The 21,884-nt window shown below is 37.8% G+C and overlaps 1 protein-coding gene across 1 annotated transcript in view; it reads right to left on the bottom strand.

Annotated features, from left to right (window-relative positions):
- Nucleotides 1-21,884, bottom strand: part of LOC124795922 (DDB1- and CUL4-associated factor 1-like) — a 252,209-nt gene that overhangs the window by 41,149 nt on the left and 189,176 nt on the right. The window contains exons 14-22 of the mRNA XM_047260006.1: nt 20,564-20,730; nt 18,343-18,580; nt 18,079-18,201; nt 15,243-15,396; nt 8,474-8,619; nt 5,202-5,414; nt 4,726-4,880; nt 4,396-4,644; nt 38-236 (exon numbers count right to left, since the gene is read on the bottom strand). Coding sequence (XP_047115962.1) covers nt 38-236; nt 4,396-4,644; nt 4,726-4,880; nt 5,202-5,414; nt 8,474-8,619; nt 15,243-15,396; nt 18,079-18,201; nt 18,343-18,580; nt 20,564-20,730 — 1,644 coding nt within the window. The remainder of the gene's footprint in view (nt 1-37; nt 237-4,395; nt 4,645-4,725; nt 4,881-5,201; nt 5,415-8,473; nt 8,620-15,242; nt 15,397-18,078; nt 18,202-18,342; nt 18,581-20,563; nt 20,731-21,884) is intronic.

Below are 21,884 nucleotides of genomic sequence, written 5' to 3'. Positions count from 1 at the left end.
CTGATTTGTATATCATTTATTTAAAGTACACACTCACACAAAATGCACAGCAAGTGAAGTAGCCATCTTCATCACCCATTCTGAAGGTTCTCACAGGACAAAAACGACTATGTGCAAGTCTTTTATCAAGCCTCGTGTTCTCCAAACAGCCAATGCCCAATGTCCGCCTCAACACACGTGATGTGAAGTTTGTTGGTGCACTATTTTTTGCTTTAGGGTCTGGACATTTGTGAGGTCTGTGGAGTACAATATATTACAAATAAATCAGAGAAAACTGGATGAGCAAATCAAGGACATTAATCATTATAAAAAGCCCTTAAGCAGTTAACAAACTGTTACATAGCACAAAAACAGCACCTGGGAAAAACTAAACTGGATGATCTGCATTCCAGAATACATCTACGAATGATATTACAGTCTACTAGATATCTTAGCCCCCGATTTTCTGGCGGTCAACCAGATATAATTAAATGAGTAGTAGTTATGAATGCAGTTCTTCTCATGTCCATCAATTCAAACAAATGTACATAAAGTAGCTACTTCTAGTACATTTAAAATTATTCATAAACTGTAAAATCATGGTGTTTGCCAAAATTAAAAATTCTGCTTCACATTACCTCCTCTAGCACAGAAGACTGTACTTCTGAAAATGATTATTTCCATTTTCTTTACCATACCTGATGAGGCTCATATAATGATTAAATCAGATCACCATAAATGCTCCATGGGCAATTAAATAATACAACAGTGTATGGCAGCAGTTTGGAACTGTGCAAAACTTCTGTATTCAGAAAGCACCAAAGGAAATAGTTACTAATGTATATGTGCTGCTGATCTGAAAAACGGTTGGCTTGAAAGTGATAATTTACGCTCTCTTGCAGATTTTCATTAGCCAATTGTTGCCAATAATAAATGGGCGACTGTACTTTTTTTTGTGTTTTTGCAATTCACACATTTGAAACTGATCTCAAGTGGGCTCCCTCATTTGCACAGTTTACACTGAAGGGGCACAAGATCCTGTTTGTACAAACAAAGTTGTTATTGTCATGAAGAAAGTACACCAGAATATAGATTAGTTATTAACATTTTGCCCTTGTCTCTGATCTACTACTGATTACAAAGAGCTCATCAATAGCAGTTTTGAATCAAGATTGTTCAGATGTAGAAAGTTGGAACTTCTAAATCTGTTATGTTTTTGGTTCCCATTATTTTTGCATTTTTATATTTAATGCAGCTGCACATGTAATATGTAAAGGAATATGTCAAATTGTTATTTATAAAAAATTTCATGTACATTTATAGTTGACTTGTTCATATTCACCTTCCTGATTACAATGATGCAACTGATTTTCCTAGAAGTCTGTGTAATTAAAAGTTATGACTAACATATCTTAAATTATTATTGTTGTTGTTGTTGTTGTGTGGTGGTGGTGGTCTTGAATCCGAAGACTGGTTTGATGCAGCTCGCCATGCTCCTCGATCCTGTACAAGCCTCTTCATCTCAGAGTAACTACAGCAACCTACATTCTTCTGAATCTGTTTACTGCATCCATCTCTTGGTCTGCCTCTTTGATTTTTACCTCCCCCCCCCCCCCCCCCCACCTCCCCCACGCTTCCCTCCAGTACTAACCTGGTGATCCCTTGGTGTCTCAGAATGTGTCCTACTTTCAGAAAAGACTTCCTGATACTCAAATCTATATTTGATGTCAACAAATTTCTATCTTTCAGAAATGCTTTTCTTGCCACTGCTAATCTACATCGGCCATCATCAGTTATTTTGCTGCCCACATAATAAAACTCATTTCCTAATCTAATTCCCTCAGCATCACCTGATTTAATTCAACTACAATCCACTATTTCAAACTATATTTAACTTATTAACTTATGAAATAACTGATATTAAAAGTTTAGACACTCACCATTTCAACTGCCTGTTTTCTTTTAATGCCGACAAGATTTTTTCTGTATCAGATAACACTTCACACTGACTAATTCAGTCACTAATTACAATTTTGAATAATTTATGATCAGAAAAAGTTTATATCAAGAAGGATGCCATACTCATAAATAGGAGAGTTCAGGCTACAGACACATAATAAGGTTCCATATAATTTTATGGTTTACTAACCTTCAACATTTTTCATACACCAGATAATAGTAAAGTCTTAAGTATATGCCAAAGAGTAAAATAGAACCTAGCTGATTTTCAAAACATTAAATAGTTTCAGTAATCCCATCATGTGCTTACACCTATCTTTAAATAGTCACTCCTATCCGAAAATCAGCAGTCCACAATAGTATAACATTCGGATATAATCATCATGTCGATTTGAGTGAGTGTTTGCACATAGCTAGAATGACACTAACATCTCAGTGTCAGTACAAAGAAGTCAGTGACTGGCAAGCATGTGGGTAACGTGATTATGTTGGTTAAGAGTGCACTGTAAAGTACATCAAATAATGTGACTCTGAATTAGTTCTGTTTCAGATATTTTTATGAAGGAACAGATGCATGCCTCTTTACCTGTTTAAACTTTAATCTATAAAGCTGGAACTGGCCATCAACTACATTACAGGGTGAATAAAGTGGGAGAAGCCACTTTAAAATCTATCTACTGCCTGAGCTACACCCTTCAAAGCATCAGTTTCCTGATTATCATTTCATTACATCAAGATCTGAGACTTCAAGTTACACAAGACCTAGTGCAATTTCAACAAATGTAAAAGGGACATCATACACTTTGTTCACAGTCATTTCTGAACTATTTCCTGTGTCACGCATTCCTCTTACTCCATAGTTTGGAATATCGGTTTTATTTTCTCTGACGTTACATCACTAATAGCAAGTGTACAATAGCAAATTACAATACCACATTCTATCACAAACTAAATGAACTATGTTACTATATTCGTTTCCTCCAATAAAAATACATACAAAAATGATTAACACTGTTCTACACAGTCCAGTCACATTAATGCAATCACTGCCTATGTTCGATGCTAACATGCAATAACCATTCACAGGTGGCAATACTAGCAGCGGAAGGAGAATGCGGAAAACAACAGTGCAGTTGTTGCAGCAATGTAGAAACAGTGTGATTTATCTTATTTCCAAAAAGGCACGATCATTGGCTTTCGAGCCGAGGGTCGAAGCACTTCCAAAATGGCCAAATTTATAAACTTTCAGCATGTCACTGTGGTTAAAGCATACTGTGCACAGCAAAATTGCACTATGCAAAACCAGCACCATGCACTTGTGGTGCACTGTAGGCCATAAGTGACATGGGTGAACAATGACTGCAAAGATGTCTACAGGTTAACAGACATACAACATCTGTGCAAATGACCACTCAGATGGACAAAGGGGCTACCAACACTATCTCCACAAGTGATGTTCAGTGACCGTTGCTGTGTATGGGTCTCTTGCATCAGTGGGCTCATCGCCAAAGAAGGCTGGGATTTCCACACCAATACCACAGCTGGATGTCCACTGAGTGGCAAGCGGTGGACTTCTCAGATGAATCACATTCCGTGTTTCATTGGACAGGTGGCCGTTGGCATGTACAGTGTGAAACGTCTGAAAGCAAACAAGGAGGGAGTGTTACAGCCGGGGGAATGGTTTTGTGGCGTTCCCTGGATGACCTCATCGTTCTGGAAGGCACAATGGATCAACACAAGTATGCATCTATCGTTGGGGACCCTGCATTTCCCTACAAACAGTTTGTTTCTCCTCTGCACGATGGCATCTACCAGCAGGGCAATGCAATGTGTCATACACCTCACAGTGTACGTGCATGGTTTGAAGAACATCAGGGTGAGTACTGTACTCCCCTTGTCACTAAACTCCCTGGATTTAAACCCAATGGAGAACTTGTGGCACCAGCTCAATTGGGCTGTTCGTGTCATGGATTCCCAACCGAGAACCCTAGTGTAGCTGGCAACGGCACTGCTGTTAGCACGGCTCAACATCCCTGACAGTACCTTCCAGAACCTCAGTGACACTCTTCCTGCATGTCTCACAGTGGTCTGCACTGCAAAAGATTGTTATGCTGGCTTTTGACAGGTCGTCACATTAATGTGACTGGACAGGGTATAATATGTCGTACATGTGGTAACACACTGTGTACAACAATCACTGTCCTTCAACTATGTTCAAAACCTGCAGTATCAAATCTATCTAAGGACAATCTCTTAGTGTGTAGTAGTAATACAGAAATTTATTTTTTCAATATGAAAGAACTAGCAAAAGTGAAAATCTCACAATATATAGTCAAATTGATATAATTCATCTAGAAGAACTGCTTATCAAGTACACATATCACTTATTCAGTTCTCCCCATGCATTACATTATTTGCCATCTCAACCAGTAGTACAGAAACTTAAGGTATACTCACACAAACAAATTAAACTGAGGACAAGGAACCATTGGGTTTTTACAAAGAGCATGCTGGTTGGTCAGATACTCTGTGATGATGGAATCCAGAGTAATGCTTGGCTCTGGGAGTGTACCGGAATTGTTTTTCAGGAGCTGATTTGCTGCCACAACAGCACTCTGCTCATAAGATATTTGCTTCTGCAAAGATCGAGTGGTGTTAGGTGTACTTGTATTAACAATGTTTCCCAGTTCACTTTTGTCACTTTTCCTGAAATTATATAAAATTGAACAAAATTGGTCAATAATTAATGCAATGTTTACAAAGAAACACAAGCAAAACATATCTTACCTTGTACTAGCTAAATTAAGTTTGATGGGCTGTGTAACCAATGAATTTTGGCACGGTGGAATAGAAGATTTACTCGAAGATGCTGTAGTGGTAGGTGTACTTTGTGAACGGTGATGAGAAACAGAGACGCCTGGAGAAAAGCTGGAAAGCCTTGGCTAGAAAAAAAAGTAGAACAATTATGTATAAGAACCTGACATATTTTAAATTTTAATTCAAGTAACAATAAGTGTGGCAAAAATTATACTCACTTAACCATAAACTGAAACTATCACTAATGTTCATAACCACAGAGGCAGTTACATATTCCACAACATTGCTTTCTCAGAATGTTGTGACAAAGTGCAGCTTTAAACACGTAAAAATTTGACAGAACACAACACTTATGGTGTATTCAGCATTTTCAGATATGGTGTAATAAAAACATAGTCTTACAATGAAATTGATTTATCAACATACTCTTGGAACATATAACTTACCCTCAAGGGTCCCGGCGGTGTAGAACATACTCTGTATGGATTGGGAGGAAAGTTTGATGAAGGGCCAATTTTTAAGGGGGCTCCTGGGAGATTTGCTTCTCTATGTAGTATTGCAGCTGAGTCAGTCAGGCCTCTTGATAGTAAATGCTGATGTATGAGTTGATACAGCTGTTTGTCATTATACTGGATTCGAGTCTGTGCGACTACACTTGCCTGTGACAATTCGAAAATATACATTAACAGACTGAGTAACTATACAATGAGCATACAAAGAATAGACACTTGAAAGGGAGGCAATGAGTCATTCAAGATCACAGATGCATGCCTGGGACCACTGCTGCAAACCGACACAGTGACATACACATTATATTCTTCCAGCTATATGATCAACCTTTGTCGCATTGAATCTTGCAACTATTATTTGGTGAATGTCATACACTCCCCAACATTAATGACATTTATACATATATTTTCCTTAAATTTGTAAAATAAGCATATAAACATCAGAATACACCAACCACCACAAAAGCTTATTTCAATACTGACAGACTCTCTTATTTGTAGGGAAATGATAATAGAACTACGACACTTTAAAACCAGTTTGCTAACAAATTTCATAAAATTATAGCTGCTTGGTGGATTTCCTTCAGCAAAGTGCATGGAAAGCCATCAAAATCTATTTACTTACCCATTTTTTGTCCATTAAACCTAGTTGACAATTTCCAGCAAAGAATACTGTGTGTTTTATACAATTCTGTACGTAGAGTACTGGGCGTTTTATAGTGTAATTCCTTTTATTTCCTTTATAGAACCAAGTAGTTCCTGTTTGTCTTTTAAAATAGAATGACAATCAGGTGATACTTTAGGATCTATTTTCAAATAGACTTATACTCTCAACAGTAAAAAGAAAACAAAACTAAAATTCGACATCAGACTCACTTTTTAAGAACAAAGAGAAGTAAAATACCATTAGCAATCTCCAAAATTGGTGTTCTAGAGCCAAAATAATGGAGTACTCACATGGAAACGTGCAGCAATAAAAGCAAAGAAAGCTACACAAGGTATTTGTAAAAAAAATAATGCATGGGTTGTTCTTAATTCTGCTGTTGGACTTTTTCAACTTGATTGCAAAACTAATGACATTAGACAAACACAGCAGAAAAACTTATGACCGAAGTTTTTTGCTTATAGTGATGGAGATGTTTATAGCTAAATCATTAGCAAGACACTAAAACACTGAAAACAAAATGACAGGTTATTTACAGTCTTATCAACAATGCTGTAAGTTATAAGCTCTTGCTGCTCCATGGAATTCCATTGCTACTGTTGTCCCTCACTATTCTGTGCCACACTTTAATATATGACAAATCCTCATCAAGCCATATCATCGATTTTGATAGCAATGAGGCCTATTTTTTCAAACTGTACACACTAAGGTCATTGTTAACTTGAAGCATGACACTGCGAGAAAGTGTGCAAAGTACTGAAGTGTATCGGAATTAGTAAAAAAAGAACCGAAGCCTGAATATTCAATGCTGATTTACAAAACATGCAAGTACAAATATGGGTCCGTGCTTGCTTATATAATGGGTGTGTCTCGAACATAAGAGTCATCAAGCGCATTTTCTTTGGTGTTCTGACAAAGATTTGGAAGCTCCTTTTGCAATATTTGCAAGTTTGTTTCTGCAATGAGCAGATGGAGTCATACCAAATAAATACTGCCCATCACGTCTTTGATGCAATACACAATGTCAACAGAAAGTGTCTCTCTGTTTCCTGTACCAAGGAAGATGATTTTTTAAAATGGAGGTTAACATACCAGTTCCATAGAGCAGTCCCACGTTAGTCTAGAGCAACATTTATTTCACTGACCTGTGACAGTAAAATACGAAGAATAGACAGTTCTTCAACAGCAACTCAATAACACTGCTGCACAGTGGTAGCAGTCAACGCGAGCCAGGACGGCACACGAGTCAATGCTGGAATACTGGTTATTCTTCATGTTTTTATTCCTTGTTGAGATATATCAATGAAACAAATATTGTACTAAGCTAATTTGGGACTGCTCTATGAAATGGGTATGTGAAATTACATTTTAAATATAATTTTATTTGTTGTTTGGAAGTGAAAACAAACTGATGGCTTCCCCTGGCATTGGGAATTACAGCTGTGTTTTTAGGCTTTAATCCAGCTACACGTCACAAAAACCAAATTGTAAATATCTGCAAAAACACCAGGAGGAAATATACCCAATGATTCGTATTATCCACCCCATACAAATCGTACTCTTAACAAGATGGTCATCGTCAAGTTAAAGCATGATACTGCAAAGCACTAAACTGCACATGGTGTGCCTGGAAAAGGACCCCCCCCCCCCCTTCCACATATACACACACAGGCAAATTAAAGAATCTATCTCACACAACAATCACATAATGGGGAAACAGACTGTGGAGCTTGTGAATCCATGGACAAATATGAAGATCCCAAAGGTCAGCAAGCATACCAAAGGCAGGCACAACTGAGCAATAAACATTACAACAACTAGATACACTTCTTCACCTTCCTTATGTGACTCCACAGCCATTTGTTTCCAAAACAGAATATGAGAGATTTTTTATAAAATTACTCAGTACTTTTCATTTTGCCAGCTACCAGTTCAAATTCCCCCCACCATCTACCTCCCTGAGTGCCATACAGTTCTATGAGTCTTTCAAAATTCTTTCACTTTTTCAATAAATTCAATTTCTCTGGGGATTCCTGATTTTCAAGACAATATTTGGCTGGTGGCAAGAACAAAGTCATGCTGGACAAATGACTGAACTACAAATTATGAAACACTTCCACTGGATACTTTCTGGAAGTGAAACGAAGGCCAGATCACTCTTAGTGCATAGTAGCTGAACAAAGGCTCTAGTTAGTTGCTTCTTTCATATATCCAACTCCACTTCCTCCTCCTGTGCTCTTTCATTCTTCCATATATTTCTGTACTGGCCATATACAAATCTGAACACAAGTCCCAGATCTGTTGGACTCGGCCTATTGATAAAAATGCCTAATATGCTGGAGTTGGCGCACATGTGCGTGAGGTGTGCTTTCTTATGTATATGAATGGTATGTGTTTCTCTTTTGCTGATGAAGACTATCACTAAAAGCTTTGTGTAAGTGTTATTTAATTGTTCTTTTTCTACATTGTTGGTACTTCTACCAGGAGTTTCCATTGTTTGATGTTGAGAAATGAAACAGAATATTTTAGTGCTGTGTATACATACCCTATGCATATTAGCGAGAGAAATCTCAAGCTCTGTACCAGAGGGCTTTGCTTTGCCTGAAACTCTTTCCATTAACTCAAGAGCATATTTCTGGAAAATAAAATGTTCTTGACGTTTATCTTGAAGAATTGGATCTCGCATCAATACTGGAAAGAGACAATATTTTCTTTAATTTTTGTTACAAACCACTTATCTACAGTACAACAAAAACAATTAATTCAAAACGAGACTCATTTTCAGTTGAGACCATATATTTCCAGTTGGCACTGAAGAAAAATTTGCGACTAATCCCTTTCCCTTTCCAAAACAAAACAGTTTCTGTGAAAATTATTCATAAATAGCAGCTCTCAGTACAATGCTCCTGTGATGTTACAATAAAGTTAATCTTCATTGATCATATAACGTAATCTAGAACTAATTGCTACAGTTATCAGTGTGTGTAGATTAGCACTAGTCATGATTTATCGCCAGTATATGTCACACAAGTAACCTGCAGTGGCTGCTTCTGCCTGTTTATGTAAAACTTGATTCAGTCCATGTTCTTGCTCGATGGGATTTGTGGAACACAATGTGTGAATGAATGAATGAATAAATGAATGAATTACAGAAAATTGTGAATGAAAACACATAAAACACTGGTGTAATACCAGGGTTGACAGAAAAGTAATGCCTCCACCTTCGTAACTCTTCAACAGTTGGCAGCATTGGTATGCGGCAGGTACTGGCTTGTTCTGTAGCTCAAGGTGGTGGGAAGCCTTAGCATTTAACGGTTGTGTTGTTACAGTGTAAAGCAGGGAACCCTGTGTAGACGGTTGGTCAATACGATTTAACCGATGTTCAGTCATTGAATTCTTGACAGCAGAAGGTGTCACCCCAAAGTAGATTCATTAGTGAATGAAAGCAGTTTATGGTGATTGTGTTGATGTGACTTCTGTGCTTCTTCATTCTCATAATGCGAGAGGAGTTCCTGGCACATTTCAAGTCTGTGTACTTTCATTTCAGGAGTCAGCATCCGGGGTACCCATTGTGCACAGATCTTCCGGTAGCCAAGTAACGCAATAATGTGACCCACACATTCTTGTGAAATGACGATTGTCCTTGCAATTTCTCTCTGAGTGATACAATGACTGTCCAATCTGTCAACATTTTGCTTGTGAAACTCGGTGGTTGCTGTCACAGGATGTCCAACGATTCGTTTGTCACGCAGGTCAGATGTTCCCGCCTCAACGTCTTTAAACTTACTTGCCCAACAACGCACAGTACTCACATCAACACAATCACCATAAACTGATTTCATTCTCTGATGAATCTCCTTTGGGGTGAAACCTTCTCCTGTCAAAAAATCAATGACTGCATGTTGCTTAAATCGCATTGACCGACCGTCTGTGCAGGGTTCCATACTTTTCACTCTAACAACACAACCGTTCAATGCTAAGGCTTCCCGCCAACTGGAGCTGTAGAGAAGAGGCTACGGAACAAGCCAGTACCTGCCGCATACGAATGCTGCCAACTGTTGAAGAGTTACGAAGGTGGAGACATTACTTTTCAGTCAACCCTCATAGTTTACAGTATTTATTTTTTAATCTTACAAACTGGTTATGGCTGTTATGCCGTTTATCAGGTATAAATATAAACCTGATGATGGTGTTGGCATTAACAATCGAAAATGGTTGGAATCACAAAAATTGTAGAATATTACACCAATGTTTTCATCTATGACGTACTCAAATAAAACTGACAGAACAGAAAATCAATGTAACTAGAGAAAAGTGTGAAATGCACATTGGTATATTTTAAAATCTTGTAGTCAGTAATTATACTTTGAAGTAAATCACAATGACATATTCCTATCAACCTCTATTAAAATCTCATATTTGCCCATATCAGCCTATGTGCACTCATATAAATTATTTTGGGTTCTAAGATGAATGAGCATTATTAACAATTAAATGATATTAAATCTTGGTAGAACATGTTAACAACTGTAAAAGGGAAACACTATAAAATTTTCTGCAAAATTATATTTTTTTGGCCACAAACCAACTTTCACCTTTTCAGGCCATTGTCAGGTGACAACTGATGAATAATTTTTAGTTACACAAATTGCTACTAAATGTATCTCCACATAAAAAATGTCTTTTCCTTTTTTTAGTGAAGTGAAACTAGATCTGTAGGATGTAAACACTATCCATGCCATAATTTTTGTATCTTATGTGTTTTCTACATAAATAATACGTATTACATCGCATGTCATTCTATCTGTGTATGTGACATTCAGCTGATACCTGACAATGGCCTAAGAAGCCATGAGCTGGTGTGAAAGTAAATATAATTTTACGGAACATTAACAAGCATTTGGTGTTTAATATTGTTGTTACACACTGACAGAAAATCCATTTAATGTTAACAATTAAATGTGCAATAGTTACACAAACAGTAAAACTGAACTTATTAACCAGGAAGTATTTGATAATATGCCTCATAGATGGGGCACAGCATGTCAGTGTTTTGGTTGTGTACTCTCCTAGCATTTGATTCTTATGTAGTACAATGTATATTCTAATAAATATCAGATATAAAATTTTACATTTCAGTGCAAACATTATATTTTTAAATGGACAACACATGTGAATGGGTAGTGTATATGAACAATGCCAAGACCTTTAAATGAGGCTGTAACCTAAAACTGGATTACTGACAATATGTAAATGGTTTCAAATGAAATGAGTGTGCCACTGTAAAATTTTCATAACTTGACAACTGCAGGAACAAGACAGTGGTGGTGCTGTCTAATGAGTATAAGGGGTAGGAAAAGACTGGACCAAAAGGGATGAGAATAATAATGTGGAACAAGGAGAGGACAGAGATATGCTGGGAGGTGAAAGAGGAGGACTCAGTGACTCTGAGCAGCACAGACATAATGTGTATTAATACTTATGATAATTATAAAAATGATGGGATTAAGCCTGAGGAGAGGAAAAGAGGGACAGAGAGAGAGAGAGAGAGAGAGAGAGAGAGAGAGAGAGAGAGAGAGAGAGAGAGAGAGAGAGAGAGAGGGACAGAGAGAGAGAGAGAGAGAGAGAGAGAGAGAGAGAGAGAGGAGGGGGTGCTGGTGGGGGGGGGGGGGGGGGGGGAGGGACAGTCTCCATCTATACATTGCAGAGAAGCTACTTACCAGTAAAATGTGACCCCTCCCCATCCTTTTCAGAACCATCCAAACCTTGAAAAACTTTACCATTACCATTTGAACTTTGCCAAACCTTAAAATGAGGGATACTCTACCCAAATATCGCCTTCATAGATCACATTCCATCACAACCAACCTATGTAGTTCTAGTCAATTTTTGCTCCCAGTTATGTGACACATGAAAGACTTGTCTTACACACTTAGTCACCGCCTTTTGTAGCCACGTTGCAGGCCTTCCGTACTTAAGTACAGTGTTGTGTGAAAATAGCTCAATCATCTATCAAAAGTGCTGCAACAATTGGTTTTCTTCTAAGCACTCAACAATTACAATTTCAAAAATATTCAAATGTAGAAATATGTGGATGACACTGACAGATGGCACCTCTGTGGACCTGTGATAACATAATGAATTGGCTGTCTTACTTGCATTAATGAATGCCTGTTATCTGTGAAAACCGCCTTCCCCAGCATTGATGAACAACCATGTTGACCAATGGATGTCCCATCTCCACTCCAACAGATGTGTCAGCGACAGCAAGGCATATGACTAAGAAGATTCCTTCACAGACTGCACAAGCATATCCCCTCCCCACCCTTGCAGTGCTCCTGTGCTGACAGAACTTTTAATGATATGCATTTTAAGTCAAAGCTGATCAAAATCAACACCCCGAGTCTTATCACCCCTAGTTCACACTTCTGTCCCATTGTGACCCTATCCCACACCCAACCAACCACCAACCTCTTCTTTCGAAAATTTTTTCCACGAATATAAAGCTCTTGATCAAAGACACAGCAGCCATCTACAATCTTAAAATAGACCTTAGTTTGAATATCCTCCTTGCATGCAAAGGCTCCATTATCACTAAGAAGAATGGCAATGAATACCTGACAGAAGGTATTTGCCAGCTGTCTGACTCTTCCACATACAGACTCTGCAATTTTGATCCCTTTCCAAAGATCCAGCATAACTTCCAGTTCCTTGGCCCATTCCAGAATCTCTCCCTCAATCCATCTCCCCCCTCACCCCAACTGCCTTTCCCATACCCCCCCGCCCCCCCCCCCCCCCCACACGTTCCTCAAATTCCATAAACCTAACCACGCAGGATGGTCCACTAATTGGTTATAGTGTTCCCACAGAAAAAGAAGTTGATGTTCTTTTGGACCATCACCATCAATCCATTTCCTGCAACCTAAATTCCCACATCAAGGTCCTGAACCACTTTCTTCGTCACCTCTCAACAATCCCCACCCTGTTACCATCTGGATTCCCGCTTGTCATTGCTGGCACTACCTCTCTTTACACCAATAGCTTCCTGTCACATGATCTCCTTGTCAATGAACACTATCACTTCATATGTCCTGATGTCTCCAACCCACCTTCCCATTTCTTATACAACAGTATACTGATCCAAGTCCTCCTTTTTGGGAGGGCAATATACAATCAAATATGTACCACAGTTAAGAAGCTCCATATGCCAATCGTTTTGTAGGCTACATAGAGGAAAGCCTTCCTAACAACCCACGTCCCAATCTCTTGTTCGGTTTCAGTTGATTGATGATATCTTCTTGATACAGACCCAGGGTGAAGATTTTATCATCATTTCTCCACAGCCTTAATACCTTTCTACCACCCATATTTTGCATAAGTCTCCTGAATTAGCACACCAGCTTTACAATGACTGCTCAAAAACGTCTGCACACATCAACATTACCTTGTTTTGATAGCTAACATCCCTTTCACATTAAAGTCTCTTCCATAAGTCTGGTCACCACAGACTGTGCAACTGTAATGACAATCAATCCCTTGTCCACTATGCTGAAGGTTTAAAGCAAGGTCTTCAGGCAGGAACTACCCTCCAAAACTAGCCTTCATACTGATTTCTTGTGCCATATCCACAAGTTCCCATAATTCACTGACATCCTCACGGACCGTCTACAAAAAACGAAACCCCTTATTACCCAATATCAATCTGGACTGGAAAACCTTAACCTCATTCTTTGTCACCAATTTGTCTACCAATCGTTATGCCCAGCAATGAGGAACATCTTTCCCATCTGCCACAAGGTTGGTTTTGCCACCCACAAAAACTATGAAATATCCTTGTCCATCCTTATACCACACCAATTTCTTGCCATGTAGTTCAGATCCCTGTGGAAGACCGACATGCAATTACCTGTCATTTGTGCCCATCCAGCATGTCTTATTGCAATCCAGTAACAAGCATATTCTACTCTCTCAGAGGCAGGCTACATGTGAAAGCAGTCACATAATTTACCAACTCTGTAGTAACTTTAGCACAGCCTTTTATGTGGGCAGCGCCACACGTCGTCTCCATCTGAATGAACGGACACGGTTTAACCTTGCCACAAGCAAAGTTTACCACCCTATGCCAGAACATGCTCGATTTTAATGGTGGCTTCACAACCTGTGCCACCTGGATGCCCCTTAACAAGTTCTGCTCAGCAAAATGAGTCACTATTTATCACAGCCCATTTTCTTTGAACTGTTTGGAAGTAGTCCAAAGAGTGAAATAGGTCTTTAATTTGAGGTGGTTTGTTTATCTCCAGTTTTTTAAGACAAGAGTTACTACAAGACATTTAAGTCTATAAGGAAATGTGCTCAATTGTAATTGACTGATTACAAAGATAACTTATAATATTCTGTTTGAATCACCATAATAGCCGTCAGAATTACTACTTTTTAGTTATCTGATTAATTGCGTAATCTCCTTAGGAGATTTTGAAACTAACATCTGTTGCTGGTGCCCACAGTGTCTACACAAGCTAATGTGATGTTCCATTTGTCAGTACTTGGTTGTTTACTGCAACTGTGAGGAATTAATAAGTGAATCTGGTGCTCAATGAGCTGACACTCAATTTTAACGTGATATTATCTGGGCCCTCAATTTCATTTGGATTGCTGTTGCACTTTGCTTCTGGTTAGTAATGTAAAAAATATTTTTACCTTAATCTTTTGAGTGTTTCATGTTCTGATCAAAGTGCAAGTGTATTGCCCATTTTAACAACAGACAGGAGGACTTAAAATACTATCAACTCTTGACCCCCCCCCCCCTGTCCTCTGAATGAGGTACAGCTTTCTTCTTAGCAAAGGATATATCAGTACCAGGAGTTTATCCATCCCTTGTGTATGTTTCTGTTCGATTTTAGCCTTGCTTGTTTAAGGTGAAAATAAGAGGAAGTGTAATTGGCACATATGAAAAAAAATTAATAATAACAATAACAATAATAATAATAATAATAATAATATTTTTGATGGCTACTTTGATGGTTTGTTTGTTATTTGTAAATGACTTCTGTATTAATTATGTTCAGAATAAAATAATTATTTATGTTCAAACAACTTTAGAATGTACTGTGGTATTCACACCTGTATACTGTTGTAGCTTTGTGTTAACTTTAATACATCTTAAAAAACTTGAAGTAGATTATTGTTGTTATTGTTTTCTTTAGAACTATAACATGCCTGCTACAATTTACAAAACAGTCTTCATATCTTTCGCACAAAGCAAGATATAATGAATGGAACAACAAGTTATTTACAACAATTTAAAAAATACCTACACTGCAACTGTCCGTTTGTAAAAAGAGGGAGTTTTCCAACTATTTGCCGGACTGTCTCACTTCTTGCCAGTCCTGCTAGAGCCTGACAGGCTAGTGCACGAATAGAGTCAGCATCCGTTATTGGTGTTTTTACCATCATTAACTGTAACAAGACCTGTTCAGAACAAAAGTAACAAAAATTCAGTCGCACATCATTCGGTATACTGATACATTGTTAATGAGGTCTACAAACTACAATTCCTTTTCCTTCAAAATTATCATCTTTTAAGTACTGGAGTTGTTGTATATGACCATTTAATGACAAGAACGCAATAATTTAAGAACCAGAAAAGCTACTCTCTTGTTACAATACAATGAAAATTGACCGTTAAGCAACCATATAATTTATCTAATACAGGTAGTGAGTGCATGTGGCCAGCATTTATATGAGGTGCTACCCAAAAGTTTCCAGAATGTATGTGTAGCTGGTGAAGTCTAGCTAATAAGACGAAATGCCACCTGGTGATAACTCGTACATCCTTAGAGAGTTAGTGGCTCAAGAGGCTTTGTGCTAAGCGGTCACGTTTCGTTTTTATGTGCATTTCCCCATTTGCATGTGTTGTGTCTCTTGCATCAGAACAACGTGTGTGCATAAACTTTTGTTTCAGACACATCACTACATAGATACATGACACATTGAAGCATGCACTGAGGGAAGATGCCTTATGTCACGATCAAACTTACGACCATTTTAAACTTTTTCAGAATGACAGATCATTATTTGACAATGATCCCCATTCAGGTTGGCCGTCAATCGACCTTACTCTTGAAAGTGTCACTGCTGTTCAGAATATGGTGCTGGAAGATCAGAGTCAGACCATCTAGTTTGTACGCAATGTCGCGAAGCTGTGTTACGAAACATGTCAGAGGATTCTGTCCGACAAAAGTGGTGCATAGACAATTGGTTCCTCCATCATGACAATGCAAGGTCACACATTGCATTGATCACCCAGGAGTTTCTGGCAAAAAACAAAATGATTGTTGCTCCTCACCTTTGATATTCTCCCAACCTGGCACCAAGTGACTAATTTTTATTACCCAGAATGAAAGGTAAAACGGCTGGGAGCAGTGTATACACCCACAACGGGGCTACTTTGATGGTGATAAATGGGATATAGGTAAAGTGAATTTTATTTATTGGAGTATTCTGGGAACTATTGGGTAGCGAATCGTATTAATTTCCCTATGTTACAGTGTAACCAGGGGGGGGGGGGGGCGGGGGGGACGTTGTGACTACTGAGTACAATATTTGACTTAATTTTGCTGTACCAACTCCAGAATCTTTACTAGATCAAAGTTGCTGCTAATGTACTATTCCCTTAAACAAAGCTTGTGCAGTTAATTCTTCTTGATTCTGGTGCTTCAGCTATACAAAAATGTCAGCATAAAAAGGAAAAAATCCAATGTTTTGTGAATGGAAACTTTTTAAATATCAATATACTGTAGTAGGAATTAGACTGCTATCTGTTGAAAAAATGTGGATAAATGCAGTGAAACTGAAATTATAGATCAAAGGATTTTACTGTTGTAAATAACTAGATGTAGTGACTGGGAGAGTGAAAGGGAGAGAGGGAGACAAAAGGAAGTATTTCAATGTTCCATTAATACAGAGGTCGTTATACAGAAAGCATCACATAAGCTGGTCAAAAATGAGGAAGGAAATTGGCCATGAATTTCTTGAATAAATTACTCCAGCAATAATCTGAAGTAATTTGGATGACCAAGGAAAACCTAAATCATGATTGTCAAACCAGGTTCTGAATGTCACTCATTGTTAAGAGTGAGGTCAGTGTTCTAACAAATATGCCATCTTTCTCAGTTTGACTACGTCAGTCAATAAACGTATCTGAATTGAAGGACTGCAAGTTATATATATAAACACAGATGAGCTCTCTCCATTCCATGCTGAGCATGGCTTTGTTGTTGCTGTTCTCCCGGCCTAATGATGCTTGATGCTACCTGTGCTGAGAGATGGTGCTCCAATTTTCTTGGTGAAAAAATTTAATGTTTGCACATCTTACAGCCACATCTTTGCTCAATAAGGGACTGAATTTCTTTTTGTTATTCACCATAGTTACTATGCTGCATCAAATTAAGTAAAGCACTGCACAAAACTTTAAAGAGTTTGTAGAGGTAAAAATGCATTGCATAAACTTTGCATATGGTTGATGTTAGCTCATACATTGCTGCATATGAAATGTGCACAACATTTCAAAATTGTATTTAAAATCAAGAGGATGATAATATCTCATTTCATTCTCCAGTCATTGGCTTTTATATCTGTCCAACAGTCGTGCACAGCACAATGAATGACATCCTTCTACATTGGGAATAATGTGGTCATAACAATTGCCATATTTCATACGTGGTTCATGACAGTGAGACAAGGTTTCTCTGTAAATGACAAAAAGAGGCACATATGGTGTAAGATAAATACTCAAAACTTTTTTACTCAGTGAGATATGTAAAGAACATGTGTACCGCAGTGAGAGAGTCGACAGAATGAGACACGTAAACAAGTCAACAGCACGCAAGGAAAACCCACATGAGTTAACTCACCCATAGCAGTCAAAAGGGATAAGGTGCCACTTGAGGAAAGAGGAAGAGCAGTTAAAATGTCACGACAACAACAATTTTCTTTATGAGGGAATGCTATGTATGCCATGACTTTATTGAAGAAAACATCTGAAATTATTGATCGAATTTATTGTGTGTGTGTGTGTGTGTGTGTGTGTGTGTGTGTGTGTGTGTGAGAGAGAGAGAGAGAGAGAGAGAGAGAGAGCATTGTGATGTTTACCATGATTCCATTATTTGATCGAACACTTTCCCACACTTTGGCAATAAGTTCTTCACTGGTTCTGTAATTTGTCTTCTTTTTCCCTGAACCAGATACTGAATATCTGGCAATATTACCACCAACCTGAAATAATTACATAAGTCCATTATTTAATTACATTACAAGAAAGGTACACAAGAGAAGATACTAATTAATGAATGCTTCCATTTCAGAATGAAATCTTCCAGGAATGCAAAAATGAGCACATTATTAAATGGAACTTACCCTATGGATGGGAGCACATACACAATTCACAATAAGCTTCAGAGCAGCTTTCTGCACCTCTGCATCAACAACTATTTCACCTTCAGCAGCTCCAAGAATTATATTTGTTCCAACAGTTATTGTGTCATCTGGTAGGTCAACACGGTCTCCTAACATCACCTGTACTCGTGGCATGACACTGCATATAGCCAGTGAATCAAGAGCACTACGGACCATTTCAGCAGTACCTGATGCTGCTCTAAAAACAATAAAAAAATAAAAATTACAATCAAGGACATAAATGAATTGCACAAGTTGGTATTACATTTGCTACACAGAATTTTCTTCCATGGACATTAATTTTGTTTTATGACAAAAAACGTGCGGTGGAAGTGTGACCTATGTTCATATCTTTACACTGTGTTCTTTTTATGTGATATTTACACAGTTGTTTTGTACATTGTTATTATTGGAGACATGCATTATACAGACGACTACATAAATGTGTCATTTCCCTTGTTCACGGTTGTATATTAATTACATCCACAGAAAAGCAACTGAACTTTAAAACTCCTCGACAAATGAATCAAACTCCTGAAGCTATTTTTACCCTTAACAATAAAATTTTGTGTTGGTGATAACTACCAGGTGTACTGGTATGAAATGAGCGTTTTTTTTGTGAAAATGAAACACTAATTTTTAATTGAAAAGAAAAAACATTTTATTCAAAGTACTGACCATTGCTTTGTATACATTTTGACCAACTTTCTGGCAATTTGTGGACACCACGCCAATAGAAATGCTCGCCTTTTGAAGCAAACTAATCAGACACCCAATTTTCGACTTCTTCGTAGGAATCGAAGCGTTGCTCAGCCAATGCGTGTCCCATTGATGAAAACAAATGGTAGTCGGAAGGGGCCAAGTCTGGTGAATATGGCGGGTGGGGTAGCAGCTCCCAGCAAAGTATTTTGATTGTATCCTGAACCAGTTTTGCTTTGTGTGCAGGTGCATTGTCACGTAAAAAAATTACTTTGCCATATCTTCTGGCCCATTCTGGTCTTTTTTCGACCAATGCATAGTTCAAATTGATCATTTCTTGTCTGTAGCGATTAGTATTCACAGTTTCACCGGGTTTTAGAAGCTCATGATACACCACAACTTTCTGATCCCACCAAACACAGAGCATTGTCTTCTTGCTGAATCGACCCGGTTTTGCAGTCGATGTTGATGGTTGTCCCGGATTAACCCATGATTTTTCCCATTTAGGATTCTTAAAACAAATCCATTTTTCATCGCCAGTAACAATTCGATGCAAAATTGATTTTCTTTCATGTCTTTGAAGCAAAATTTGACAAATGGTTTTTCGGTTTTCCATCTGTCTTTCATTCAATTCATGTGGCACTCATTTTCCACACTTTTGGATCTCTCCAATTGCTTTCAAATGGTCAGAAATTGTTCATTGTGCAACATTTACCATTGCTGCCATTTGCTTCTGACTCAAAGTATCATCTTCATCCAATATTGCTTGCAATCCGGCGTCTTCGAACTTTTTTGGTGGTCTTCCACGTTCTTCATTTCTTACATCAAAATCATTATTTCTGAACTGTTGAAACCATCTTTTGCGTGTTGCTTCTGATAGAGCATGATCACCATATGCCTTGACAAGCATTCGATGCGACACTGCAGCACTTTTTTTCAAATGAAAACAAAAAATTAATGCTTTCCGCAAATCATCACTTTCTGGTACAAAATTCGACATTGTTAACACGATGAAAACATATGACGACATTTGTTCCATGACTCGATGTATACTAAATATCTTTGACAAATGTCATACAAAAAATTTTTAAGGCTCATTCACAACAAATGTTCCATATCGACACATTTGTATCTTAATGCTCATTTCATACCGGTACACCTGGTACATATACTGTCTACATCAAATGAAAAGTACCTACAGTCACCCTCAATTGCTATAGATAATATTCACTTCAATAGCAGGAACAGAATTTTTGTAATTAGCATAGTTAGTATTTGTAGTGGTAACTCAATACTGTTTCAAACAAACAAACAATCTGAAGAACTACAGAATTCTTCCAAAAACTCTTTTAAGACACCATAAACTGATGTACACACAAGGCTGAACAGGAATGGGAGGAGAAAAAAAAGAGGAGGAGGAGGAGGAGGAGAAAGATCACATTCAGCACCACAACGCTAATCAATAACATATCTTGAAACTCACCTGCCACCAGATGAATTCCATTCATATGCAAATGCAATAATTTGCAGCAGTAATGTTATTCCTCCCAAACGGATCAGCTCTTCAACAGGTTCCCAATGTGCCCGAAAAGGCATGTTTTCAAATAATAGCTGTACTTGCTCTTTAACTTCTTCAGGGTTTGTCTTCAACTGTGACAAAAAAGAATTTGGGAAATTAACTATCCAAATAAACCTTTAAAATGTAAAATTACACAACGCAGCTAGTTCTCATATCTTTTATGTAAGTTGACCAAAGGATTTCTTAGGGTGAGCAATGAACTCCACATAATGGAGGTTAACAGTAAAATAAGATGATTTTATCTGCAGTGGATCTTCAAACTAGTATCACTTCACTTCACAGTCAAATATCCTTAAGAACATCTTTGTGTTAAGACGCTGCACCTTCTCATATCTACACATCCAAATTACAATAAAAAACCAACACTGAACCAACACAACAACAAAAAACATAAATGAACTAAAAATATTTGTTATACAGATAAATAAAATTTGCACTGCAGGTGGCAGCAGCTAACACACGCACACATAAAATTGCTGGCTTTTGGAATTAGGGGTTCTTCCAGTAGTGGAGAAGAAAGTGTTGGAGAAAAGGACACTGAGAAGGCTTCAGCGTACAGGAAAAGTCACCCAGCACCTCAGCTGATGGCAGACTTCCTAGACAATTCATTCCACCCTGGCCCATGAATTGTGGATGAATTTTCCTGTATCCTGAAGCCTTAAATGTCTCCTCTCCTCCAACATTTTCCTCTCAGCCATAAGAAAGAGGGAACTTCTGATTCAAACAACTATGAATTTTATACCTTCCCATCTGATTATTGTATACTGAAACATTTGGTGAATTATTAATGAGCAAAGACATATGACACCTTCTTACTCTAAAATTCTCAAGCAACGAGGTTTCATTTATTTTTACTAGCAATATATGTCTGCATGGGTTTGTATATGAAATTATGCTACCTTGTCTTACATAAAAAGAGTCCTTGCCTCTTTTGTCAACAATTTCTTTATTCACTAATGCAATTAATTTTCACAATCATTTCATTGGCAACAGGACTGATGAAATATTGCAGAATACAGAGATTATTTGTCCAACAAAAGCTTCAATCAATACTTATAAAAATTAGTAAAGCTATTTTACAACATGTGATTGTAATATAAAAATGCATTCTAATTACATTCCAGTCTTAATGCACACATTTAGTTCAGTAAGCAGTACTAAGTAAATCATATGCTGTCATTCAACAATACTAAATAACTACAAATAACTTTTTTTTCCTGCAAAA

The sequence above is a fragment of the Schistocerca piceifrons genome, chromosome 1 (genome assembly GCF_021461385.2).
Source record: "Schistocerca piceifrons isolate TAMUIC-IGC-003096 chromosome 1, iqSchPice1.1, whole genome shotgun sequence".
NCBI lineage: Eukaryota > Metazoa > Arthropoda > Insecta > Orthoptera > Acrididae > Schistocerca > Schistocerca piceifrons.
This window is presented reverse-complemented; position numbering and strand designations above follow the sequence as displayed.